General features: G+C 45.8%; 11 protein-coding genes across 11 annotated transcripts; 5 read left to right on the top strand and 6 right to left on the bottom strand.

Annotated features, from left to right (window-relative positions):
• Window positions 1-212: 212 nt before the first annotated feature.
• On the bottom strand, window positions 213-2,177 carry NEMAJ01_0196 (ATP-dependent RNA helicase DHX8/PRP22; the record flags this gene model as incomplete). Its single annotated transcript, XM_047914034.1, has 1 exon — window positions 213-2,177. One exon carries the CDS (start codon window positions 2,175-2,177, stop codon window positions 213-215), a length of 1,965 nt encoding a protein of 654 aa, XP_047769991.1.
• Window positions 2,178-2,200: 23 nt separating this feature from the next.
• NEMAJ01_0195 (large subunit ribosomal protein L17e) lies at window positions 2,201-2,800 on the top strand (the record flags this gene model as incomplete). Its single annotated transcript, XM_047914033.1, has 1 exon — window positions 2,201-2,800. One exon carries the CDS (start codon window positions 2,201-2,203, stop codon window positions 2,798-2,800), a length of 600 nt encoding a protein of 199 aa, XP_047769990.1.
• A 38-nt stretch (window positions 2,801-2,838) lies between these two features.
• Window positions 2,839-3,084, top strand: NEMAJ01_0011 (anaphase-promoting complex subunit 11; the record flags this gene model as incomplete). Its single annotated transcript, XM_047913849.1, has 1 exon — window positions 2,839-3,084. One exon carries the CDS (start codon window positions 2,839-2,841, stop codon window positions 3,082-3,084), a length of 246 nt encoding a protein of 81 aa, XP_047769806.1.
• Window positions 3,085-4,184: 1,100 nt separating this feature from the next.
• Window positions 4,185-5,249, bottom strand: NEMAJ01_0194 (protein farnesyltransferase subunit beta; the record flags this gene model as incomplete). Its single annotated transcript, XM_047914032.1, has 1 exon — window positions 4,185-5,249. The coding sequence occupies one exon, from the start codon at window positions 5,247-5,249 to the stop codon at window positions 4,185-4,187; it is 1,065 nt and encodes a 354-aa protein (XP_047769989.1).
• Window positions 5,250-5,324: 75 nt separating this feature from the next.
• On the bottom strand, window positions 5,325-7,571 carry NEMAJ01_0193 (uncharacterized protein; the record flags this gene model as incomplete). Its single annotated transcript, XM_047914031.1, has 1 exon — window positions 5,325-7,571. One exon carries the CDS (start codon window positions 7,569-7,571, stop codon window positions 5,325-5,327), a length of 2,247 nt encoding a protein of 748 aa, XP_047769988.1.
• A 652-nt stretch (window positions 7,572-8,223) lies between these two features.
• Window positions 8,224-8,625, bottom strand: NEMAJ01_0192 (ubiquitin-large subunit ribosomal protein L40e; the record flags this gene model as incomplete). Its single annotated transcript, XM_047914030.1, has 1 exon — window positions 8,224-8,625. One exon carries the CDS (start codon window positions 8,623-8,625, stop codon window positions 8,224-8,226), a length of 402 nt encoding a protein of 133 aa, XP_047769987.1.
• An 833-nt stretch (window positions 8,626-9,458) lies between these two features.
• NEMAJ01_0191 (uncharacterized protein) lies at window positions 9,459-10,211 on the bottom strand (the record flags this gene model as incomplete). The annotated part of the gene is made up of 1 exon (XM_047914029.1): window positions 9,459-10,211. The coding sequence occupies one exon, from the start codon at window positions 10,209-10,211 to the stop codon at window positions 9,459-9,461; it is 753 nt and encodes a 250-aa protein (XP_047769986.1).
• A 675-nt stretch (window positions 10,212-10,886) lies between these two features.
• NEMAJ01_0190 (transketolase) lies at window positions 10,887-13,022 on the bottom strand (the record flags this gene model as incomplete). The annotated part of the gene is made up of 1 exon (XM_047914028.1): window positions 10,887-13,022. One exon carries the CDS (start codon window positions 13,020-13,022, stop codon window positions 10,887-10,889), a length of 2,136 nt encoding a protein of 711 aa, XP_047769985.1.
• A 1,467-nt stretch (window positions 13,023-14,489) lies between these two features.
• NEMAJ01_0189 (V-type H+-transporting ATPase 16kDa proteolipid subunit) lies at window positions 14,490-15,005 on the top strand (the record flags this gene model as incomplete). The annotated part of the gene is made up of 1 exon (XM_047914027.1): window positions 14,490-15,005. The coding sequence occupies one exon, from the start codon at window positions 14,490-14,492 to the stop codon at window positions 15,003-15,005; it is 516 nt and encodes a 171-aa protein (XP_047769984.1).
• A 56-nt stretch (window positions 15,006-15,061) lies between these two features.
• NEMAJ01_0188 (uncharacterized protein) lies at window positions 15,062-17,665 on the top strand (the record flags this gene model as incomplete). The annotated part of the gene is made up of 1 exon (XM_047914026.1): window positions 15,062-17,665. The coding sequence occupies one exon, from the start codon at window positions 15,062-15,064 to the stop codon at window positions 17,663-17,665; it is 2,604 nt and encodes an 867-aa protein (XP_047769983.1).
• Window positions 17,666-19,181: 1,516 nt separating this feature from the next.
• On the top strand, window positions 19,182-20,867 carry NEMAJ01_0187 (uncharacterized protein; the record flags this gene model as incomplete). The annotated part of the gene is made up of 1 exon (XM_047914025.1): window positions 19,182-20,867. One exon carries the CDS (start codon window positions 19,182-19,184, stop codon window positions 20,865-20,867), a length of 1,686 nt encoding a protein of 561 aa, XP_047769982.1.
• Between the last annotated feature and the right edge of the window lie 887 nt (window positions 20,868-21,754).

Here is a 21,754-nt window from a genome sequence, read left to right as displayed (position 1 = left end):
TGCGAACCCAGAAAACCAGAGAATGCCCGCAGTACTCGCCAAATCCAGGCTCCCACACCCCCAAAGCGCATTATGTGCTTCCCCACGAGGCCATAGTCTCACTCCCCGATTTCCTCAGGATTACACCACCGAAAGACGAAATCCCAAAGGAATGCCCGAATAGTCCAAAGTGCAGATTTTCCAACAAATCTAGCACATTTTCATCCCACGCCTTATATCTGCATCTCTGAAGTATACGGGAATGCATGCATGACGTATGTTTTTGTAGTTTCTGCTGTTAATATAAATGCAATATTTTCCTGCACGCGCCTAAACATGCACGAGCTTGGATGCACGTAAACAGTTTTCCCAGAGTACAAGTGCGTATACGCGCCCTTCCCCTTCAAAGCTGCAACTCTCGTCAGAAATCCGCCTGTAGCTGCCGCATGAAGGCGGTCTGCAGTGACTTCTCGCAGTGGCACGTACACCCGATCCATCTCCTGGAGACTTTCCGTCTCTTCGCTCAAATTTCCCTTCACCCGCATGAGCTTCACCAATTGCTCGTATGCGCTTTCTGCCCTCTTCATCTCCTGGTGGGAGACTCCAAGGCTCTTGCAGAGGTCACTTCTTAGCCTGCTCTTGCACTGCAGGTACGTGAAGAAGAGGCTTGCATAGAGCGTCAGGTCCGAGGCCTTTTCCTTGGCCTTGTACACGCTCTCCACGCTTCCCGTGTCTGTTTCCCGGGAGAAGACGGAGGCTTTCTCCGAGCCCAGGAGGGAGCAAACAGCAGCTGCCGAGCACCCCACGCCAAGACTCTTCCCCAGAACCAGGAACTTCCCCAAGGAGGGCGAGAGCGGGAGCCTGCTGACTTTCCTGCCAAGATCCGTCACTTTTTTCTCTTCGTCTATCAGTCCGAGAACGTACAGATCCGACAGGGAAGCAGCCAAAGCATTTCTTCCCGGGGACTCGAAGAACTCGAACTTCTCCGGGTCTATCCGCATGCCCAGGAGGGAGAGAGAAACTGCGGAAATATCCACCCGCAGAATCTCCGGAATATCGCACGCCCGCATCTTCGAGAAGGCAGACTCCGTGTAAAGGCGGTAGCAGATCCCAGGGCAGACTCTTCCCGCTCTGCCTGCTCTTTGCTGTGCAGATGACTTCGATATTTTCACGATCCCCAGTGCATCAATCCCGTCTCGTGTGACATTTATCTTTTGCACGCCCGAATCCACGACCCACTTGACGTCTTCTATTGTCAGACTCGTCTCTGCTATGTTTGTGGAGACGATCACGCGCACAGGCTTCTCCCGCCTGGAAAAGACGAGCTTCTGCTGGGCGTCCGGGAGGGAGGAGTGCAGCTTTAGGACTTCAACTCCCGGGAGTGCCTGCAGCATGTGGAACAGTTCTTCAATATCCTCCAGCCCGGAGACAAACACGAGGATACTCCCGGAGGTGAAAATGTCGCGATTTTTTGGGAGGCTCTCAACTTTCGAAAATATGCAGTCTACCTCGTCCATTTCCCCCGACTTTTTTCTTGCCTTTTCCTCGTTCTCCGGGGAAGAGTCTGTGCCTGCCCTTTTTCTTCTTTTTTTTGCATCTTTCACGATTTTGCAAACAGTCTCGTGCGCTGCCTGTATGTAGTCGGAAGCCCCCTTCAGGAGGTACTTTATCTCCACATTGTGCTTTCTGGAGGGTATCGTGCATACGTGGACGGGGATGTTTCCGCCCAAAAAGTACGCCTTCAAAGAGGCCACATCTGCAGTTGCACTCATTAAAACCAGGCGAGTCCTTCGTATTCGCCTCTTTAGAAGGCCCAGGAGAACGTCCGTGCGCACAGATCGCTCGTGGACCTCGTCTAAAATGACATTTTTAGGGCAGGATCCATCCTCCAGGAGGTTCAGCAGAATACCATCCGTGCAGTACATGAGCACAGTGTTCTCCGACGTGGTATCACGGAATCGCACTTTATACGCTATTTCCTCGCTCTTTATGCGCGTGGAAGTTTTCTTGACAAATTCGCACACGGAAATAGCCGCTACCCTCCTGGGCTGCGTAACTACGACGCGCTCAGAAGTGTGCTCTGCAACTATCTGGGGAATTTCCGTTGATTTTCCAGAGCCAGTCTCCCCAACAATGATCAAGACGCCTCCCAAGCGCAGATTTCCGAGTATTTCCTGCCGCGTGCTTTCTGTTAACATTTAAATTTTTTTATTCCCCTGCAATGAAAAAAGTCCAAACCAATTACGCGTATACGCCCAAGAACGAGGAGAAGGCCGTAAGAGCTGCAATGAAAGATGCGAAGATCAGCTTCAAAAACACGCACCAGACAGTGACAATTCTTAGAGGAATGTGGCTAGTCTCTGCTATAAAGTATCTGGAGGACGTCCTGGCGCACAAGAGGTGCGTCCCCATGAAGAGATTCAACGGGGGAGTCCCAAGAGTCGCCCAGGCCAAGGAGTTTGGAGCCCTCCAGGGAAGATGGCCCGAGAAAAGCGTCATCCAGGCAAAGTGCCTGCTCAAGAACATGCAAAATATAGCCGTTGAGAAGGGACTGGATGTTTCCAAGGTAAAAATCATGCACGCCCAGGTGAACAGAGCACCGATCATCCACAACAGAACATACAGAGCACACGGTAGAGTCACCGCCTGGAACAAGTCTCCCTGCCATATCGAGATTGTAGCAGAAGAACAGCTGGGAGAAATACCCGCAGAGATGCCAGTTAAGACACTCGCTCAGAAGAGAGCCCATAGGAAGTTCGTGGCTTTGGCTATTAGCGGAAGAATGAGGGGACTCCACAGAAAGCAGATGCTTAGAGAGTAGGCTCGGACAGCGAATAAATTTCCTTTCTTTTTTTGTTTATGCAGATTCGGGTGAGGGCAGTGCGCGCTTCGTATAGCTGGAAGTGGGTGAAGGCGGAGGGAATTTGCGGGATATGCCAGCAGCCGTTTGAGCAGATGTGCTCGGAGTGCGAGCATCCGATAGAGTGCATTCCCTCGTTTGGGGCTTGCAAGCATTGCTACCACAAGCACTGCATAAAGAACTGGATAGCCACGAACAATTTGTGCCCGATATGCAGGGCGGAGTGGCGGGAGAGAGTCAGATAGTCAGTAAATGGTGCCACTTTTATTCCGATGTACTCGAATAGCCCTGGGAAAAGGACTTTTTAGGGACTCCCACGGCCTGGTGGTTTTTGTGCTTTGAATCTTTGCGGGCTGGCTATTTTTGTATAGTTTGTGCACTTCAAATATTTTCATGGTCTTTTCTAGCTATTTTTTCAGTCTTTTTCAGACACTTTTCTGGATGTTCTCTTGCTCTTCTCTACTTTTATACACTTTGGATATTTTTCACTGTCTTTGCTGAATATTCGGGTTATTTGCTGCTTGCTTTCTGAGGGCTCTTCTCTATTTTTATATAGTTTTCTAGCAATTCGGAATATTCACGGCTTTTGTGCACTTTACTCGATGTTTTTCACTCTCTTCGCCTGTGGATGGGATAGGCCAGAAAAATGCCATTCTTTGGGTGCTGCCCTCGGGCTATTCGGGTTGTCTGCAGGGTTTCGGAAGATGTCCCGCCTCCTTGTTATTCGTGCAGTTAGGGAGTTTAAACTGGGGCTCAAGGGCTTCTCCTCCACAGAGGCCTGGAGTTCACGGGGAACAGCCTGCACCTGCGGGAATTGGGAGGGAGATTTTCCAAAGGCCCGAATAACCCGAGCACACTTCTTGCACCATGTGTGGAAAGTCCTGCGGAGAAAACTCCTGCCACTTTTTGTGCACTGCCCAGAATGTTCCGAGGCTTTTTGCGCCCTGTACAACAAATAAAGTACACCGCTTTTCCACTGCTTTTTCCACAGTGCGCAAAAAAAAGAGTTTTTACACTGTGTGCAGAAAGAGGCATAACTTTCTGCACAGGGCATACCATTTACCCCTCCATCACCCAAGGAAGGCCTAGGAATGGCCACCAAAGAAATAGCAGTGCCTTATGCTATTTCCCGCGACTTCCTCTTTCCCGTATGCATTTTGCCAAGTAATGCTTTTCCCGACTATTGCCCCGTATGCAAGCACTGCTTGTTTTCCCTCTTTGCATGAAGCTTTTTTCTGAGAATTTCCTCTTTCCCGTATACATTTTACTAAGTAAAAATGGCTCTCCTGTGCACCCCCCCAGCACTGTGAGAATCTGCTAATTAAAATGTGCTTTTATTCTTCCGTTATATTCCCATTTCCGAGCCCATTCGCAAAACGGCAGGAATCCCCAGGAGGTGGTTGAAGTCCGTCTCCGTGGCAATGTGCATGCCCAAAAGGGAACATGCCGTGTGGTATACATCCGGCCTGCTGGAAGGCACGCTTTTTATGCCGCCCTTTTCTGCCTGGCAGCTTCCCACCGTAAAAGTAAGCAGGTTTACATACGGGATCTCCAACGCGCACATTTTATACGAGGCCCCGACCCAGAAGTTGTAGCAGGAGTCTGGGCTTTTGTTCGTGCGCCCGTTAAATCCTGGGATTTCCTGGTTTTGGCGGGAAAGTAGCCACTTTTTCAGGTTTTCTTCGTTGGGGATCTCAGAATTCAAAATTTTCAGGGCGGCAACTGCACAGAAAGTGTATCCTCCGTGGGCTTCTTCCCCGGGGGAGGCTGCAAATCCGCCCTCGTACGTTTGCAGGCGGGAAATTATTTCAGGTATTCCTGCAAAAATTTCCTCTCCGCCAGGAACCAGAAACGGGCAGGTTTGATCGATATGCATGACTTCTTTCGAGTGCAGGATCGAGTACGAAGCAACTGCACAGTAAATTGCGCGGGGGTCGATCTCTCCGTCCTCGTACATTGTAAATCCGCTTTCCACGCGCATTTTCCGAATGAAAGCAACCGCGCCTTCTTTGTCAATGTCCTGGATTCTTTTCACAGCGTGCAAGAAGGCAAGGGCTGCATACGTATTCCCCAGATTTGGGAGTTGATTCTTCCCGCCAGAAAAGCCTGACCCGGGCACCTGCATCTTGATTACCTGATCTGCAAAATTTTGCAAAAACGTTATTTTCCCGCCAAAAAGTTCCCTGAAAAAGGCTTTTCCCCCGAGGAGCACGTACAATGCGTTGGAGATCCACGAAGCAAGCCACGGAACGATCACGTCGTAGTCCAGGGGAAACTCCTTCCGGGCCTGTGCAAGAATATACTCTAAGTGGGTGTCTTTATGGAAGAAAAGAGGGTCTTTCCGTATTGAATTGCGCATTATATCTGCCTCCTTTGAAGTCTCTGTTGGAAAGCCTTCGTCCTCGTGCATGAAAAAAAGAAAAAAGAAAAAAAAGTGTGGGAAGACTTTCGCGGGTAGCAAAAATGCGATTTATTCGGGACCTCCCTACAAACCATCCTTCAGGACGAGGCTTTCCTCTTCTGGGAGCCTCCCCCCCTCTACAAGCCCCTTTTCTTCCGGGGCCTTCTCAGCGCCCGAAATGTTAACGATCTCTGATTTTTTACTTTCAGGTTCGGCAATTTTTTCCGTTATTTCCGTTTCCGGCAATTCTGCATTTTCAGGTTCTACAACCTTTTCGGCTGCCTCCATCTCCTTGCGCGCCTGCTCTCGCCTTTCCTCCTCCTCGCGCAGCTCCTCCCGGATGCAGTGCGCCCTGTACTGGACTCCCTCCAAGATCGTCTTCAACTGCCGGCGGATCGAAACCTGTTCCTGCACGGTTTTCGCCTCTGAAAATTTTCCTGCAACTTCAGGGACGCCCTCAACAACGGAATTTCTCTCCAAAAACCCGCGGAAGTTGGAAACTGCCTCTGCAGCCCCGTCTCCCGCGCTCTCCACCAACGCATTCCCCGAATCAACGGCCTTCTTTATCGCGTCCTGTATCTGCAGAACCGCCTTCTTCGTCTCTGCCTGGATCTTTATCTCCCGCCTGATCTTTGCATACTCCAAGATCCACCTTCCCAAAAGCCTGAAATTTTCAGGTTCTGGCTCTCCCACAAGCGCGAGCAGCTGCTGGACTCCCTCTTTTCCCAGGTCCTCCTCTGCCTCCCGGGCGTCTCCCTGGAGAAGCCTCCTGATCTTCGGAGCCACCTCTTTCTCTTCTGCAGCGCACTTGAAGTACTCGCTCCACGCTCTCTCCTCTCCGTTTATAACGTATTTTTGCACTGGAATTTTTTCATGGCCAAAATCAACGGTATTTTTCGCCCTGACAGAAACCTTCATTCTCTTCATGTGGATGGACGCACTTGCCAGATCCGACTTGCTGGGGGTATACGCCCCCGAGATGTTCAGTCCGTGCAAAAGAGAAACAAGCTGGTGCGCCTGCAAAAGATCGTTGAAAATGGAGATTTCCACGGGAAGAGGTTTTTCCGCTATTTTTTCCTGCAAAAGATCATTAGATCGATCAACAAGATCTTTCAGGGCCGGCAGCGCCTGCTTAAAGTACGCGACAACTTCCTGGAGCAGATCCTCCACTGGAATCACGAGTGCCTCCTCGGACTCCTGGGGAAGCAGAGCCCCTGTCTTCCCTGCCTCATCCGTGTACAAAATAGAAAGCGTAGAAACTTCCTGTTTTTCTGCACGGTTTAAAACCAAACCCTCCGGTCCTTCCACGAGGGGAAGCGTGTGGATCTTCATCAAAGCCTTCTCCAGGAGAGCAAAGACTGAAGAGTCGTGCAGCGTAAGCGTGTGCAAGGACCCAGTCGAGGCAACAGCGTCACTCTTTCCCTCCGATGCAGAACCCGTATCCTCCCGAGAATTCAGTACGCTTTCATTCCTATCCAGTGCAGAGTCTCCGAGTGCAGTCGCAGTGCTTTGATCCGACTTCCTACTATCTTCCCTGTTTCTACTATCGGAGTCATCATCGTATCCCAGGACTGAGTCTAAGTTACTGCGTATTTGGACATTCCCGCACTTATTCCTCGCTATTTCTGCAACTGCCTTTATGACGTGAGCGTGCACTAGTCGCACGATATCGTATTCTGAGAATCCACTTCCGACTTCCGTGTGGGAGAGTGTGAGTGTTTTTCCTTCTTCATCGAATAGGCATATTTCTGCTGTGGGTCTTTCCCCGCGCAGTGTATACGCAACTACGTATTTGCTTGTAGTATTTGCCGTTAGGGAGGAAATAGCTTGGGAGATTCCGTCTGTGAGGATTTGTATTGCGGCTCCTGGGAGGGCGTTTTTCAGGGCGGCAGCTGCCATTCTTTTTTCCTTCTCTGGGGAGTACGCCCGCATGTTCAGGCCTGCGTTTAAGATGTTGCTTTTTTTGTGGGGATCCAGGATCATTTTTAAATAGTCTGTGAAAATTACTATATTTGGAATAACGGTGTAATTTCCCTCTATGGAAACAGTATCATTTTTCAGGGCAACAATTTTGTTTTTACTTTTTACAAAATCAGGTTCTGTGCCCACGATGTTTGGCAGGTACAAAAGTTTCCCTGAGAAATCCAGGGTCTTCTTGTAAAGGGCCTTCCCTGGCTTGCTTCCTGATGTGATAAAAGTCCCATTGAACGTGTTTATGCAGGGAGAGAAAATAGATGTATCCACTCCCAAGAAGAGACTGTCTGCTTTTATCCCGCATAGAAGTGCGAGGGAGAGAATTCCCCAGGAAAGTCTCTGTGTGCGTGCTCTCATAAAATGCAAAAATAAAAAATAAAATGCTATTTATATATTGTGTAATAGAAGCAGGCGAGTATCCAATAGTATGTATGTATTAGCACAACTGTTTAATAGTATGCATTAGCAATAGAGCAATAACTAAGCAGGCAAGCATTAGTGTAATAGTAAGTATGCAATAGTGTAATAGTAAGTATGCAATAGTATAATAGCAAGTATGTATTGTGTAATAGCACAAACAGCAGCTAATTAACTATCTTATAACAACAACAGAATTATCAACAGAATAATTACCAACTATCTCATAATAACAGCATAATATCAACAGAGTAATAATTAACTATCTCATAATAACAACAGCATAATATCAACAGAGTAATAATTAACTATCTCATAATAACAATAGAATAACTACCAACTATATTATAACAGCATAATAACAATAGAATAACTACCAACTATCTTATAATAGCCCGAATGATTAACTATATTATAACAACAACAACAGAACAACACTATAATTGCCAACTATCTTATAACAACAGAATAACACCATAATTGCCAACTATCTTATAACCCGAATTAGCGATCTCTGCCTATACTCTGAACAACGACTATGTGCTTATTCTTATATGCCAGAGCCTGTGTATCTACCATAACGTGCCTTTATTTATGACTTCGACTTCTTGAACTTCTTCTTTGGGCGCAGGTTCGTTGAGTTCCCACAGGGTCCACTCTTCCTGCAGTGGGTTGCTCTGATGCTGTTTCTGGAGTAGCATCCTCTGCAAATAAGGACTTTCGTGCGCTGTAAAGTCACAAACACTCGATCTGTGTCCGTTATGACTCCTCCCCTCAGCCTGAGCACCAAGTGAATTGTGCTCTCCTTCTGGATGTTGTAGTCTGAAAGGGTCCTTCCATCTTCAAGCTGTTTTCCTGCGAAGATCAGTCTCTGCTGGTCGGGGGGAATTCCCTCTTTGTCTTGTATTTTTGCCTTCACGTTTTCTATTGTGTCATTGTCGCTTACTTCCAGAGTTATGACTTTCCCTGTGAGTGTCTTCACGAATATCTGCATCCAGGGGAGCAAAAAAATAAAATAAAATAGCAAGAAAATAAAATAAAAAAAGAGACGGCAGAGAAACAGCAGCATTAGCGGGAAATATAGTGCGATAGAAAGAGGACTATGAGCATGGGAAGAACGAGAAAGCAGCTTATAAGAAGAATAAGCAAAATTTTAATAAGATCCTGGTCGTATTCTGTCAGCATGTAATAATATTCAGATAGTTCAGGCTATAAATAGTTATAATGTCCCGAATATCAATAGATAGCTGGAATAATAGTCCAAAAAAAATAGTAATAAGATAGTAATAATATGGTAAGAATAACAGATAATTAGAATTCAAATAAAAATAGATAGAATCCAGGCTATATCAGCAATATAGCAAGAACAAGAGCAGCAGGACATAGATAGTAGCAGTATGGTAATAGTACTATGGTAAGAATAAGAGTAGCAGTATAGTAGTAGCAATAGTAATAAGAATAAGAGTAGCAGATAGTTCGGATAGTAATGTAGAAGAATAAGAGTAGTAGTATAGTAGTATTAGTATAGTATTATGGCAAGACTAAGAGTAGTAGGGCATATATAGTAGCAGTATAGTAATAGTAATAAGAGTAGTAGTATAGTAATATGGTAAGAATAATAGTAGTAGTATAGTAATAGCAATGTGATAAGAATAAGAGCAACAGATAGTAGCAGCATAATAAGAATAAGATATAAGGATAGCACAGTAGATAACAGCAAGAATAAGACAAATAGTTAGAGGTATACTAGCAGGATATGCAGTACACATCATAACAAGATATACTAATAGATAAAACAATAAGAGTATTATTACGATCTTATTCTGCTTACTCCCTTTGCACGGTGTATCTGATGCCCAGAGTCCTCTCGAAGGGCTTTATAAGCACCTGCTCCACGTACGCGATGAATCTCTCCGAGAAGTTGCACGGGACTTTCTCGGAGGTCACGCTCAGGAATGAACCCGTATCTTTTTCTCCCAGCAAAAGTACGCTTTCAAACTTTCTTCCGTCCATTGAAAATTCACACTCTCGGCGCAGTCCCTCCTCCCGAATGATCCGCATCGAAAGGGCCGGGTGCGAGAAAGACTTCTCCCCCAGGGAAACCTCCGAATTAACTGCCCCCAGCATCTCCAGGCTGAAAACAGTCTCTCTCACGTGGCTGAGTGCGTTTAAAAAGAGAATTTTAAACTTCAGGGGCTCGAACTTGGCCTCAGACTTTGCCCTTGGGATGTGGACTTTCTCGGTGATTTTCACGTCTCGCGGGGCCTTCTCCAGGGCCAGGAGGAATTCGGTCGTCTCTTCGAGGGCGTCTAAAAAGGGCTTTTTCAAGGGAGAATCTGCAATTTCTTCGGGGGTCGAAATGTTGTTGAAGTTTGTCACGTGGAGAGACTCTGCGCCTGCGAGGAGAGAGCCTGAAATCTCAAAGCGTGTTGATTTTCTGCCCATTCTCTGAGTGATGTAAATGTACGAAGTATCCGGAGTGAACGTGATGCTCTTTCTCCCGAGAATCTCTGAGATCTTATCAAGAGCCTGCTTCGTATGGTCGTCCTGCGTCCAGTGGTAGTTGTCTTGGTTGAACATAAAATATTTTTGCAAAATCCCCAAAAGAAAGCACACGGGAAACAAGCCAGAATAATCAACTAATAGCAAGAATATAATAATACAGGAATAATAGTAAGAATATAATAGTAGGATAGTAATAGTAAGAATATAATAGCAAGAATATAATAATACAGGAATATAACAGGAATAATAACAGTAAGAATATAATAGTAGGGGATAGTAAGAATATAATAGTAGGATAGTAATAGGAATATAATAGAATAATAATAGCAAGAAAAATATAATAGTAAGAAAGAACAATAGTACCATCTAGTAAGAATATAATAGTAAGAAAGAACAATACTAATAGTATGAATATAATAGTAAGAATATAATAGTAAGCCAGTGAGTGCTAGTGTAAAATATATAAGAATAAATTGTCCATGGAAATTTCTAGCAGTAAATACTCATGTAAACACTCATGTAAACACTTAGTAATAAGGACAGTGTGCTAATTCGGCAGTTATTATCGTATGCCAATCTTATAGTGTTTGTGCCTTCTCGGTAGTTTATCCGCTGTATTTATCTGCCTTCCTTCTCACTAGATCTACAATGGGAGTGCAGGAATTCTATGGTCTTACAACTGCTAACTGCTAATATACTAGAACTATCTGACTCTGTCACTCTTATAAGCTTATCGCTCGTATTCCCTCTTTATTTCCTGCCCTCTCTGGAGGCATGCACTATCGCAAGTACTTGCTCGCAGATCTTCTCTGGCGTAAACCCGAAGTGTGCGTATACGCTCTCCCCGTTTCCGCTCTTCCCGAAGCTGTCTACGCCAATGTGATGCTCTGCATATTTGCTCCATCCGAACGTGGAAAGTGCCTCCACAGAGACGGAAATGTCTCCCTGCAAGACCTCTTTCCGGTACGCCTTTTCCTGCTCCTCGAAGAGCTCGAAGGAGACGAGAGAGACTATGCGGACACAGCACCCGCGGGAAACCAAAAGTTTCTTCGCTTCAAAGCACAAACTCACCTCTGAGCCCGTGCACACTAATAGTGTCTTTTCAGGGGCACTTTCTTCGCCATAATCGCTCACCACGTATCCCCCCCTTGCACATTCTGAGAGCTCAAACTTTTCCAATTCTTCCTGAAAATTTATCTCCTGGCGCGACAAAACTATCACGCAAGGCCGTTTTGCGTGGAGGAAGGCGTAAATTCCTGCAGTTTCAGCCTCTCGCCGGGTTCCAGGCCGGAAAACGGCTAGATTTGGCGTGGCCCTGAGAAGAGCCAAAACTTCCACGGGCTGGTGCGTGGGTCCGTCTCCTCCTAGGGCCACGGAATCGTGCGTGCAAATGGCGGTTACAGGGACTGAAGAAAGTGCTGCAATTCTCAGGGCAGGGAATGCGTATGTGAGGAAGTTCAGGAAAGTGCTTGCAAAGACGCGATTTCTTCCGTAGAAGGAGATTCCGCATGAAGTTCCGAACATTGCATGCTCTCTGATGCCGCAGTTTAAAAAGTTACCTGAAAAATTTTCAGGTGTGATTGGGGAGGTTTCCTGCGTGAGAACGCATGTGGACTCTGCAAGGTCAGCGGAAGCTCCGAAAAGGGAGGGGTCCTTCGAAAAGACTGCGAGGATTTCCTGGAAAACCTTTCTTAGGGAGGCCCGGTGCGGGAAAAGAGCGGACTTTTTGTACGTTTGCGCCTCTATTTCCTGCAGGAGGGCTTCCCGGAAGGCGTCCTCCGGGGAGAGCGTGCTCACAAGGAATTCCTCGTGTGCGGGAATACTATGGAGGTTTCCTGGTTCTTTATCGGGGGTGCCTGATTTTTTTCCTGGGTTTAAATCAGTTTCTGATCTTTTGAAAATTTTATCTGAAATTTCAGGTTTTCCCTCGATTTCCGCGCGCGTGAGAACCCCCATTTCCGAGAAGGCCTTTGGGAACTCCTGCCGGAAACGAGACATCCCCTGGGTCCACTGCAGGAATTCAGCATCCACGCGGGAATTCCTGCGGGAATACGCCCTCCTGGCGGCAGAGGAAAAGAAAAGCCGTTTTCCGCCGGTTTTTTCCCGAAGTTTTTCGAGGTCTTCAGGGCCCAGCGGAGACCCGTGGAGGGAAGAACTCCCTGCCTTTTCAGAGCCAAATCCTATCACGGAGTGAAGAATCAGGAAAATCGGGCGATCTGCCCTGAGGAAGGCCCTTTCAATTTCAGGGCCATTTTCAAAGTGGGCTTCTCTAACGGAAAATCCCAGGGCAAGCATTTTTGCTTTTACATTCTCAGAAAAAGCCAATCCCACAGGGCCATCGATCGTTATTTTGTTGCTGTCGTATATGAAAACGAGGTTATTCAGGCGCAAATGCCCTGCAAGAGAAAGGGCTTCCATGGCAATTCCTTCCTGCAAGCACCCATCCCCCAGGACGCAAAAGACCCGGTTTGTGAAAGGGGAAAACTCGCTTGTATTGTGAACTTCCATCTTCTTCAAGGCAATTCCGTATCCTACGGCGTGGGAAACGCCCTGCCCGAGGGGACCTGTTGTTGCTTCTATGAAGGGGCTGAATTCGGGATGCCCTGGCGTGATACTGTTTATTTTCCTCAGTTTGAGAAGATCTGATCTTTTGATAAACTTTTTCAGGTACAAGCAAACGTACAAAATAGAGCAGGTGTGCCCGTTTGAAAGAATAAAGATGTCTCTGTTTGGCCACTTTGGGGATAGATTTGTGATTTTCAGGGTCTTGCAGAAAAGGGTGTGCATGAGCGTGGAGAGGCTCATGGCACTTCCTGGGTGGCCTGATCCTGCATTGCTGACCATCTCTGCCACGAAAGTCCGCATTTCATCCGGGATTGAGGCCATGAAAACAAAAAAAGTGAATTTGCTGCTTTATTTAATAGACAGTGTGGGTGCCATCTATTTAGTGCGCACTATGCAAAAAGACATAGTAAGTGCGCGCAGTGTGGTAAATAGTGGTCGTGTTTTGGCTGCTATTTAATATGCAGTGTGCACTAAACAAGGACAGTGCTTTCTGCTGTCATTATTTGTTGTTAGTAGGCAGCGTGTAGGAAGTAGTGAATTCTGATGCTTTTTACACCGTGCGTAGGATATAATGTGGAGACACTGCAGTTATTTAGTGCACACTGCGCATTAAATAGCAATGCATATTTTACACTGCACAAAAATAGTATTTAGCACATACCGCCTACTAAATAGAGAGTGGTCGTATTTATTGTTCGCTGTGCAGTATGTTCTGCCATTTATTATACAGCGTGCACTAAATAACTGCAGTGCTCCTCTGCTAATTGGCACACACTGCACAATATTTGATGCTCTGTGTGACCGGGGCTTCTTCAAGGGCCATGGATCAGAACGGCTTCCCATCATACGGAGAAGGCGCCTGTAGAAAGGCCGATCCAGCCCATCAAGCGAGGCCCTTGCGCCTGTATAGTCGCCAGCAATGCCAGAAACACTGCTGCAAAATGTGCTTCCATGTGAAGGCCTGTGAAAATGTTTTCCGCATTTCAGTGATTCGCTGTGCGCCCTCGAAACATCTCCGACCCAGTTAAGCCGCATGCTTTTTATTGAATCATAGTGCTTGGAGGCAAATATGCACGCTATATTCCTTCTACAACTTCTAGCATCTCTTACACACGCCCATATGCACACAAAAACATGCTCGCACTCTATCAGAACGAAAAGCTTCCAAACCCAGGCAAACAGCGCAAATACTTTGGTTTGTTCGAGTCTTTCCATTTTGTGTGTTCTAGCCTCTGTATACACCAGATACAACGCACATACTTAGGCAATATACATTTTAGGACTAGAAAATAATAAAATCGAAAAAAGCAATGCACTCGCTGCAATGTAAACAAACTGCACTTTCGCATACCATGCAGTGCACATCAAGAAGAAATTATGCTGAAAGTGATCTGGTAAGCCCAGCTGCTTATTTGCAGAGCCTTTATACATGTTCTGCACGCAGAGAGTGCATGTTCTTGCAGCTACTCTAGCTATTAAGAGCAAAATCTGTCTAAATCCAGGGCTTTAATAGGCAGCCCACAGTGCAACAGCAGAGCATATACAGACAATGCACAGAGTAATTCCGTAAACCCACTATTTCTGCGCATACTCCGCAAACATTCTCCAACGCTTACTCCACACAGTGCTTTTCACTCTGTTACAGAAATGCCCATTTTTCCCCTTGCATTATCTAGTATATGGCAGCATAAATATGATCACTGCTTAATATTCAGTCTGTCTATATAAAACAATTCGGGCATTTCGCATATTTTATTCTTTTATTTATTCTTATTTTTTCAAACAAACATGCTAAGTCAGGAGGTATTTGACAAAGACGCAGTTCTTAGTTTTATATATCCGCTGGGAATGGTGCTTCTAATGGTGCCTGCCTTTGCTGGTGTGAGCATAGGGATGGGAAAGGCCTCCCATGGTGTTTGCCAGGCAGCAGCCGTTAAAAATGACGTTGTTCTCACTATTATTCCAGCTGCTTTTATAGGAGTGGGCGTTCTGTATGCGGGTCTTTTGTACTTTATAGGCGGGGTGGAGGGCCCTCCAATCTCCTTTGAGGTTCCTCTGCGGTGGCTAGCAGCTAACATAATCACAGGATTTGGGATATTTTGGGGGTCTCTAGCACTGGGTGATATTTCAGCAGTAGCTACAGTAACGGCAGCCCAGCAAAAAAGATTTAAAATGTCGTTCTTCCTTCTTATGGTATTTGGAGAGTTTATCGGGCTTTTTTCACTGATTATTGGAGTGATTTTGCTCTTAGGAAACAAGCAGTGGATTCCAAAACCTGAGGATGACACTAAAAAGGCCAAATAAAGAGCGTGGTTTATTTATTTGTTGTGCCTGCAAGGGGTATATGTTGTGTTTTGCCAATGTTTTCCATGAAGAGATGGAAAAGCGCCCTCGGGATTGTTCTGTGCATAGAAGTCTTTGGGCATGCAAAAATGCTCCAAGAGAATAGCTTGTTCGAAAGCATTATAAAGGGAAACATGATATCTTCTAATGCTGTGGCCAGCCCACCAGGACAGCCTCAAGCTGCACCCCAAAAAGCCCAGAAGGAAACTCCAAAGGAAACTCCGAAGGAAACTCCCAAAAGCACATCCAAGAAGAGTGTCAAGCCTAGCGAAAAAACGAAGAAAGACGCCCCCAAGAGCACGGGGTCTTCTGGTGGTGGGATTCTGGGGCTCTTTGGAGGCGGATCTGGGGCAAAGAGCCAAACAAAAGGCAAGAGCACCACGAAGAAAGACTCCCCCAAGGCCACAGAGTCGGCAGGGAGTGGGCTTTTTGGTCTATTCGGAGGAAACAAGACAAAGAGCTCAGCCAGCAAGGACGAAGCCAAGAAGTCCAAGTCAAAAAATCAGGCTAGCAAGTCTAAGGATGCTATTAGCAAGTCCAAGTCGAAAGATGAAGCAAATAAGTCAAAGTCTAAGGATGCTATTAGCAAGTCAAAGTCGAAGGATGAAGCAAATAAGTCAAAGTCGAAGGATGTTGTTAGCAAGTCTAAGTCTAAAGATGAAGCAAATAAGTCAAAGTCTAAGGATGTTGTTAGCAAGTCGAAAGATGTTATTAGCAAGTCCAAGTCAAAGTCTGAAGTAAGCAAGTCTGTCAACGTTTCCTCTAGCAGCAAAGCAATTAGCAAGTCTGTCAGCATAACACCAGCTGCTAGTGCTAGTGCAAGCAAGCCATCTAGCTCTGCCGTGAGCAAGTCTGTAAGCATCACACAGTCTGCAAGTGCTTCAGTCGGTGCTTCTGTAAACAAGTCAGTGAGTGCCTCCATAAGTGCTTCTGCGACTGTTGTTGAAACTATAAACAAAATCACGAAGTACAGCACAGCAGAGATAAAGAGTGCCATGGAAGCGACCAACTCAACGTCTATAACAAATATTGCGGTGTATTTCTCGCAGGACTGCGGCTGCTACAAAGACGCCAGCGGAACTCTGACCATGAAAAAGATCAATGGCGTGATTGTGGATGACTCTGGAATGTTCAAGGGAGAAGAGTGCGGGTGTAAATCTGCTGATGAGGTGAAGCAAAAAGCCAAGCTCACAGAAACAGGATTTTATCAAACAAACATATCCGATGCAGATGCAAAGGCACAGGCAGAGTCTGCCTGCAAAGTGTCTCATCAGCTGTCTGGTACTGTAAGCCAGGTTTCTTCTGTCGGAGTAGTTCCAACTGCTTCTAGTGGAGCAGTTGCAGGAGCAAGTGCTTCTACAGGTGCAGTTGCAGGAGCTTCTGCTGGTGCTTCTTCTGGTGCAAGTGCTTCTTCTGGAGCTTCTGCTTCTTCAGGTGCAAGTTCAGGAGCAAGTGCTGATTCTGGTGCAAATGCAGGAGCTTCTTCAGGTGCAAGTGCTGACTCAGGTGCAAATGCAGATTCTGGAGCTTCTTCTGGTGCTTCTTCAGGGTCAGGTGCTTCTTCAGATGCAAATGCAGGTGCAAATGCTGATTCTGGAGCTTCTTCTGGAGCTTCTGCTTCTGCTGACTCTCCAATGCCAACTGCATCTCCTGATTCTGGAGCTTCTTCAAGTGCAAATGCTGATTCTGGAGCTTCTTCAGGAGCTTCTGCTGATTCTGTAGCAAGTGCTTCTGCTTCTGCTGACTCTCCAATGCCAACTTCATCTCCTGACTCTGGAGTGGGAAATTCTTCCTCTGTGGACTCGCCAATTCCCCTGACAGCAGGACAGCCTCTGGACATAAGATCCTCAGCGCAAGTGCTTCCAACAGCGAGTGTACCTGGAAACAGTCCTATTCAGGGCGGATGCGCAGGACAGGCCTGCTACGATGTGGTTCGATACTTCAAGATAAAAGTCCCACAGCCCATTGTTCGGTCTGTGACTGTATTGCAGAGAGTGACCACCACGCTTGTAAAGCCTACAACTATGATGGAAACCATAAACAATACTGTAATGAAAACAGTTGAAAAACTAGTTGAAAAACCTGTTACTAGCGTAGTTATGAAAACAGTTGAAAAATTAGTTGAAAAACCTGTTACAAACGTAGTTATGAAGACAGTTGAAAAACCTACTACAAGCATAGTGGTAAAGCCCACTACTGTAATGGAAACAGTTCTGAAAACCATCTCTGTGATGCAAACAGTCGAAGTGGATAGGCCTGTGGTTAGCACGCTCGTCCACCCAACAACAGTAGTTCAGAGGGTTCACAAGCTTATGACAATTACCCAGGAAGTTCCCAAGGTTGTTCCTGTCACGAAAGTGCTGACTATCACGCAGATGGCACAGCTTGCGCCAACAGCGCCTGCTTGTCCTGTGCAGCAAGGATGTGCAATGGAGCAACATATTGAATACAGGACTATTCCTATTTCGATAGATGCTACTTCGTTCGCAGAAGAGCTGTGCCCGTGCGAGAACTCGTTCTGTCTCAACCCGTGCGCGCCCATGGCAGACTTAGCATCACCCCAGGGACACGCTTTAGTGCAAGGAAACATACATCCAAGTGAGCCTGTAAGATCCGAATAAACTTCCATTTAAATGCTTACTTTTATGTTTATTTCCCATGCTTTGGCTGCATCTATAGCCAATTCAGCTTAAAAGTGTGTACTTGGTGTGACAGGGACATGCTTTAGTGCAAGCCAACCCATCAGACTCTGTTGCAGTAAGCCATTAATAGCCTCCATGGACTTTCTGGTTGTTCTGGCGTGGTTCTGCCTCCTGTAAAGTCGAGGAGACACTTAAAGTTCTTTATGCGACAGAAGCAACTAATTTGGGCTGCTCTTTGCACCCAGCTCTTTTAGGCAGAAACTGCTTCTGTGCTGAGCCTTGCTTTGACCATGTGATAACCAGACCCCATCCCTGCCCTTTGTTTCAGATGCAGCTCTTTTTTCTCTTTTCTCTTTTCTCTTTCTATAGAACTAGTTTTCTCTTTCTGCACGGACTTGGCAAGAGGAAGGACTAGTTTTCAAATAGAACTAGTTCAATTTATTGAATAATTTCCTACGCACACAGCTGTTTCCAGCATGCAATAGCGCTTTTTGGGCTCTTAATTTTCAAATAGTTCAAATATTTTGGCAATCCACTCGGGGCATTCATCTAGCTAGTTTTCACTCGGGGCATTCCCTTTCATTTAGTAACGTTTTTGAATCTATTGGTTTATCTTCTCTGTCTGGGCCTATGCCTTTTCCTAGATGCATTCTCCGAATATCTCACTGCAGGCTTACATCGTCACAAAGACCAAACAGCCTATCAGTCCGACTTACGCCTCCCTATCCCTCCCTTTCATTTGCAAATACAATTTTGTCTCTCCTGGCATTGAAGAATTACTTTTCTTCTATAGGCGTACACAGCACTGCTTTTTCTAATAATTTATTTGTTGCGGGCACTACAGATGATATTCACTGCTGCTCGCTGGGGAGTGCCTTTGTGCATGGATTATGGCATTTCTACGCGTGTGACTCACTTTTTGGCTCTCTGATGCTCCCAGCACTGCACTTATATTTTCTGCATGCGCATTGCCTTCTTGTGAAGTTATGGCGTGCACGTGAATAGTTCTATATCTGCTCCGTTTGTTTGGATCTATGCCATTTGTCTCTTGGGCATCTGCCATTGCTTGGCTGTGCGTGCACGCATTTACTCCATCCTGGACTATTTTCTCATATACAATGTACAATGGGATACTGCAGAAAAACGCCTTCTAAGGGCTTTAAAGCCCCACTTTGTAGAAATGCAGGCTCTAAAAAACTTTTTGAAGGCGCTGCTTTTTCTAATAATTTATTTGTGCTGTGCGTGTAGCAGGCAGCTCTTTACGCTGTTTTTGTGCTCTGTGGATCGCAGGAAAGGCTCAGAAGATGGTGGAATATGTGGCAGGTCAAACCAGGCAAAAACCTCGCAGCAGACGCATGCAACACCAAGACACTCCATAGGCTCTCGCTTGCTGTTTTGAAAATTAATATGATGTAATGTTTCATTATGTGTCTCCTGGAGATCTTGAAACAGTGTGTGATGAATTCGCATTTAATAGGAGAAATTGTATTGCGGCATGCGGAAATACTTTGTACTTACAATGCTTGGTGCTGTCTTTGCCAGTGAGCTTTTTGCTAAGGAAAATCTGAACATAGAAGCCCTGGCACAGATAGAAAAGAGTGACACTCAGACTAAGAGCGTGCAAACTAGCGATAGCATACCATCTGCAAAGAAGGAGGAGCAGAAGCCGTCTGCCTTTTCTTTCCTGAACATTTTTAATAGATCGTCCAGCTCTTCAGCGCCTTCCCCGACTTCAACCCAGAAGGTAAAACCGTCGAATTCCACCAAAGACGCCACGCCAAGCGAGAAGAAGTCCAGCGCTTCTGAAAAGTCTGACAAATCGGAGCAGGGCAGCGTACTCTACATAAAAGGCCCGCAGACGGACTCTGACTCTGAGAAGGAGGAAAGCAAAAAGACGTCTAGCAAGAAGAGCCAGACTACAAAGAAGCAAGAAAAGTCGCCTGCAAGCAGCAAGAGCGGGTCTTCTTCTACCAAGACAGTGACTATCACCGAGATTCGGGTTGTCACGGTGTACAGGCCGCTCATGCCAGCATCCACTCCCCAGCCAGACGACAAGATGAAGACTCTCTGGCACGAAAAGTCTGTGCTTGTCTCCAGCCCAAAGAACAAGGAGCAGATTGCTGCAACTGTCATGGAAGAGAACCAAAAGGCCCTTGAAAAACTGCAAAAGCAGAAAAAGGAGACGGAAAAGAAGCTGCAGTCCCTGGATGAGTCTCTGAAAAAGCTCGACAATGCGATTTCTGTCACACAAACTCAAGCTGACTTTGAGAAGGCGCAGACCAAAAAGGACAAGGCGGTCCTGAAGAATGCGCAGAAGGAGTTTTCTACCAAGAGCAAAAACGCCAAGAAGGAAATTGATTCTCAAAGCAAAAGCACTTCCAAGAAGGAGGAGACCCTGAGCAAGAAAAAGGACCAGCGAGCCGACATTTCCGAGCGCATTCAGGTTATGACGAAGCAAAAGAAGCATCTGGAAAAAGCCGAGAAGAGTCTCAAAGAGACCATAAAAAGCAATCAAAAGGATATCGAGAAGGACTTGAAGAAGCAGGCTGAGCAACTTGATAAACTGGAGAAGAAGGAAAAGACTCGGGAGAGCAAGGAAGATGCCAGAGAGCAGAAGGAGAAAAAAGCCGAAGCAGAAACCCAGAACCAGAAGAAGAAGATAAAGAAGGAGGAGGCAGAAACAAAAGAGAAAGAGAAGGAAAAGCAGAAGAAGGAAAAAGAAAAAGAAAAAGAAAAGAAGGAAAAAGAAAAGGAAAAGAAAGAAGAAGAGGAAAAGAAAGAAAAAGAAAAAAAACTACAATCCTCTTATGACTCTTCAAGCTCTGAAGGCTCTGGTGTAAGAAAAGGTCTTTTCCTCTCCAGCAAAAAGCTAAGCGACAGCGCAGGCACTAGAAATGGAGGCGCACAGAAAAAGCCCGAAGCTTCAAGCATAAGCAATAACCCGCTCTCTCCTGCAAAAGACGACCCCAAACAGGCTATTTCTCCATTTTCCAGGAACTTTACAAATGGCCATTTAGTTGTGAGTGGAGCCCCCATAACCGCAAGCCCTGAGAGCATCAAAAAGGCAGAGCGCATGTTCAAAAACTCGCTGGATGCAGCAAACAAAAAGGTAAGTTCTGGGGAAAAAGTAATGGCCTTCTGGGGGTACATAACATCTTTGCTGTCCTCGGTTAACCAATAAATACGACTATATCAGCCTATTTTTATTTAAGATGCAAATGTGCATGCTTGTTCGCACCTGCAAGGATAGAATATAGTGTGTTCTGGTGCCTATATAGACATCCTGCAGCGATCTGGATCTGCCTCTTCCCGAGATGACCTTGGAAATTTGGCAATGGTTGCCTATTACACGCCTGTTCTCCCATGGCTGACTAGGCACTTATATTAAAATAACACTGGAACGGTCTTTCTAAGGGTCTAAATTCGCAATTTAATTGTCCACTCTTGTCTAGGACATTCTATTTCCCGTATTCAGGCATATTCTGTCCCGTCCTAATGCGGGTTTATTACACCTCTTGTTTATTTAAGGGCGAGCTTTTCTGAACTTCAGAGAAAGAAAGCAACCCTGCAATCATACACACCTTACCTCTGCATATCACGGAGGTGGCGCACTAAGCTCTTCAATCTCTCAGCCACATAAAACACAAAAGAAAGCCGTGGACTATGGCACTGCGCTGTTCACACTAGGCTACCTCTCAGTAAAGAAACCAAGAAGAAAAAACCAAAAAGAAAAAGTAAACATCCTGAGCTGACTACACATTGTGCTGCTCGTTACAGGTAGGTTAAACTCTTCGGCGGATATCTTTCTAGCTCGATTCTGGGATGTGTATCTGTGGCAGCTTGGCTTCTAACCCAAGCTTCGCGCTCCTTACTGGCACCTGCAGTAAGCTTTCAACAATCAACTCAACAACTACAACAAACTCAGTCCAGCAAACTATCTATATCCTATTATTATCCACTTACACTTACACTTACACTTACACTTACACATATACTTACACTTATACCTGTACATATACATATAAAAAAGTACCCAAATATAAATAAATTCAAAAGACTAAAAACAAA

The sequence above is a fragment of the Nematocida major genome (genome assembly GCF_021653875.1).
Source record: "Nematocida major strain JUm2507 chromosome Unknown 2424, whole genome shotgun sequence".
In the NCBI taxonomy this organism is placed as follows: Eukaryota; Fungi; Microsporidia; genus Nematocida; species Nematocida major.
Note: the sequence above shows the minus strand (reverse complement) of the source record. Positions and strands in the feature narration are given on the sequence as shown.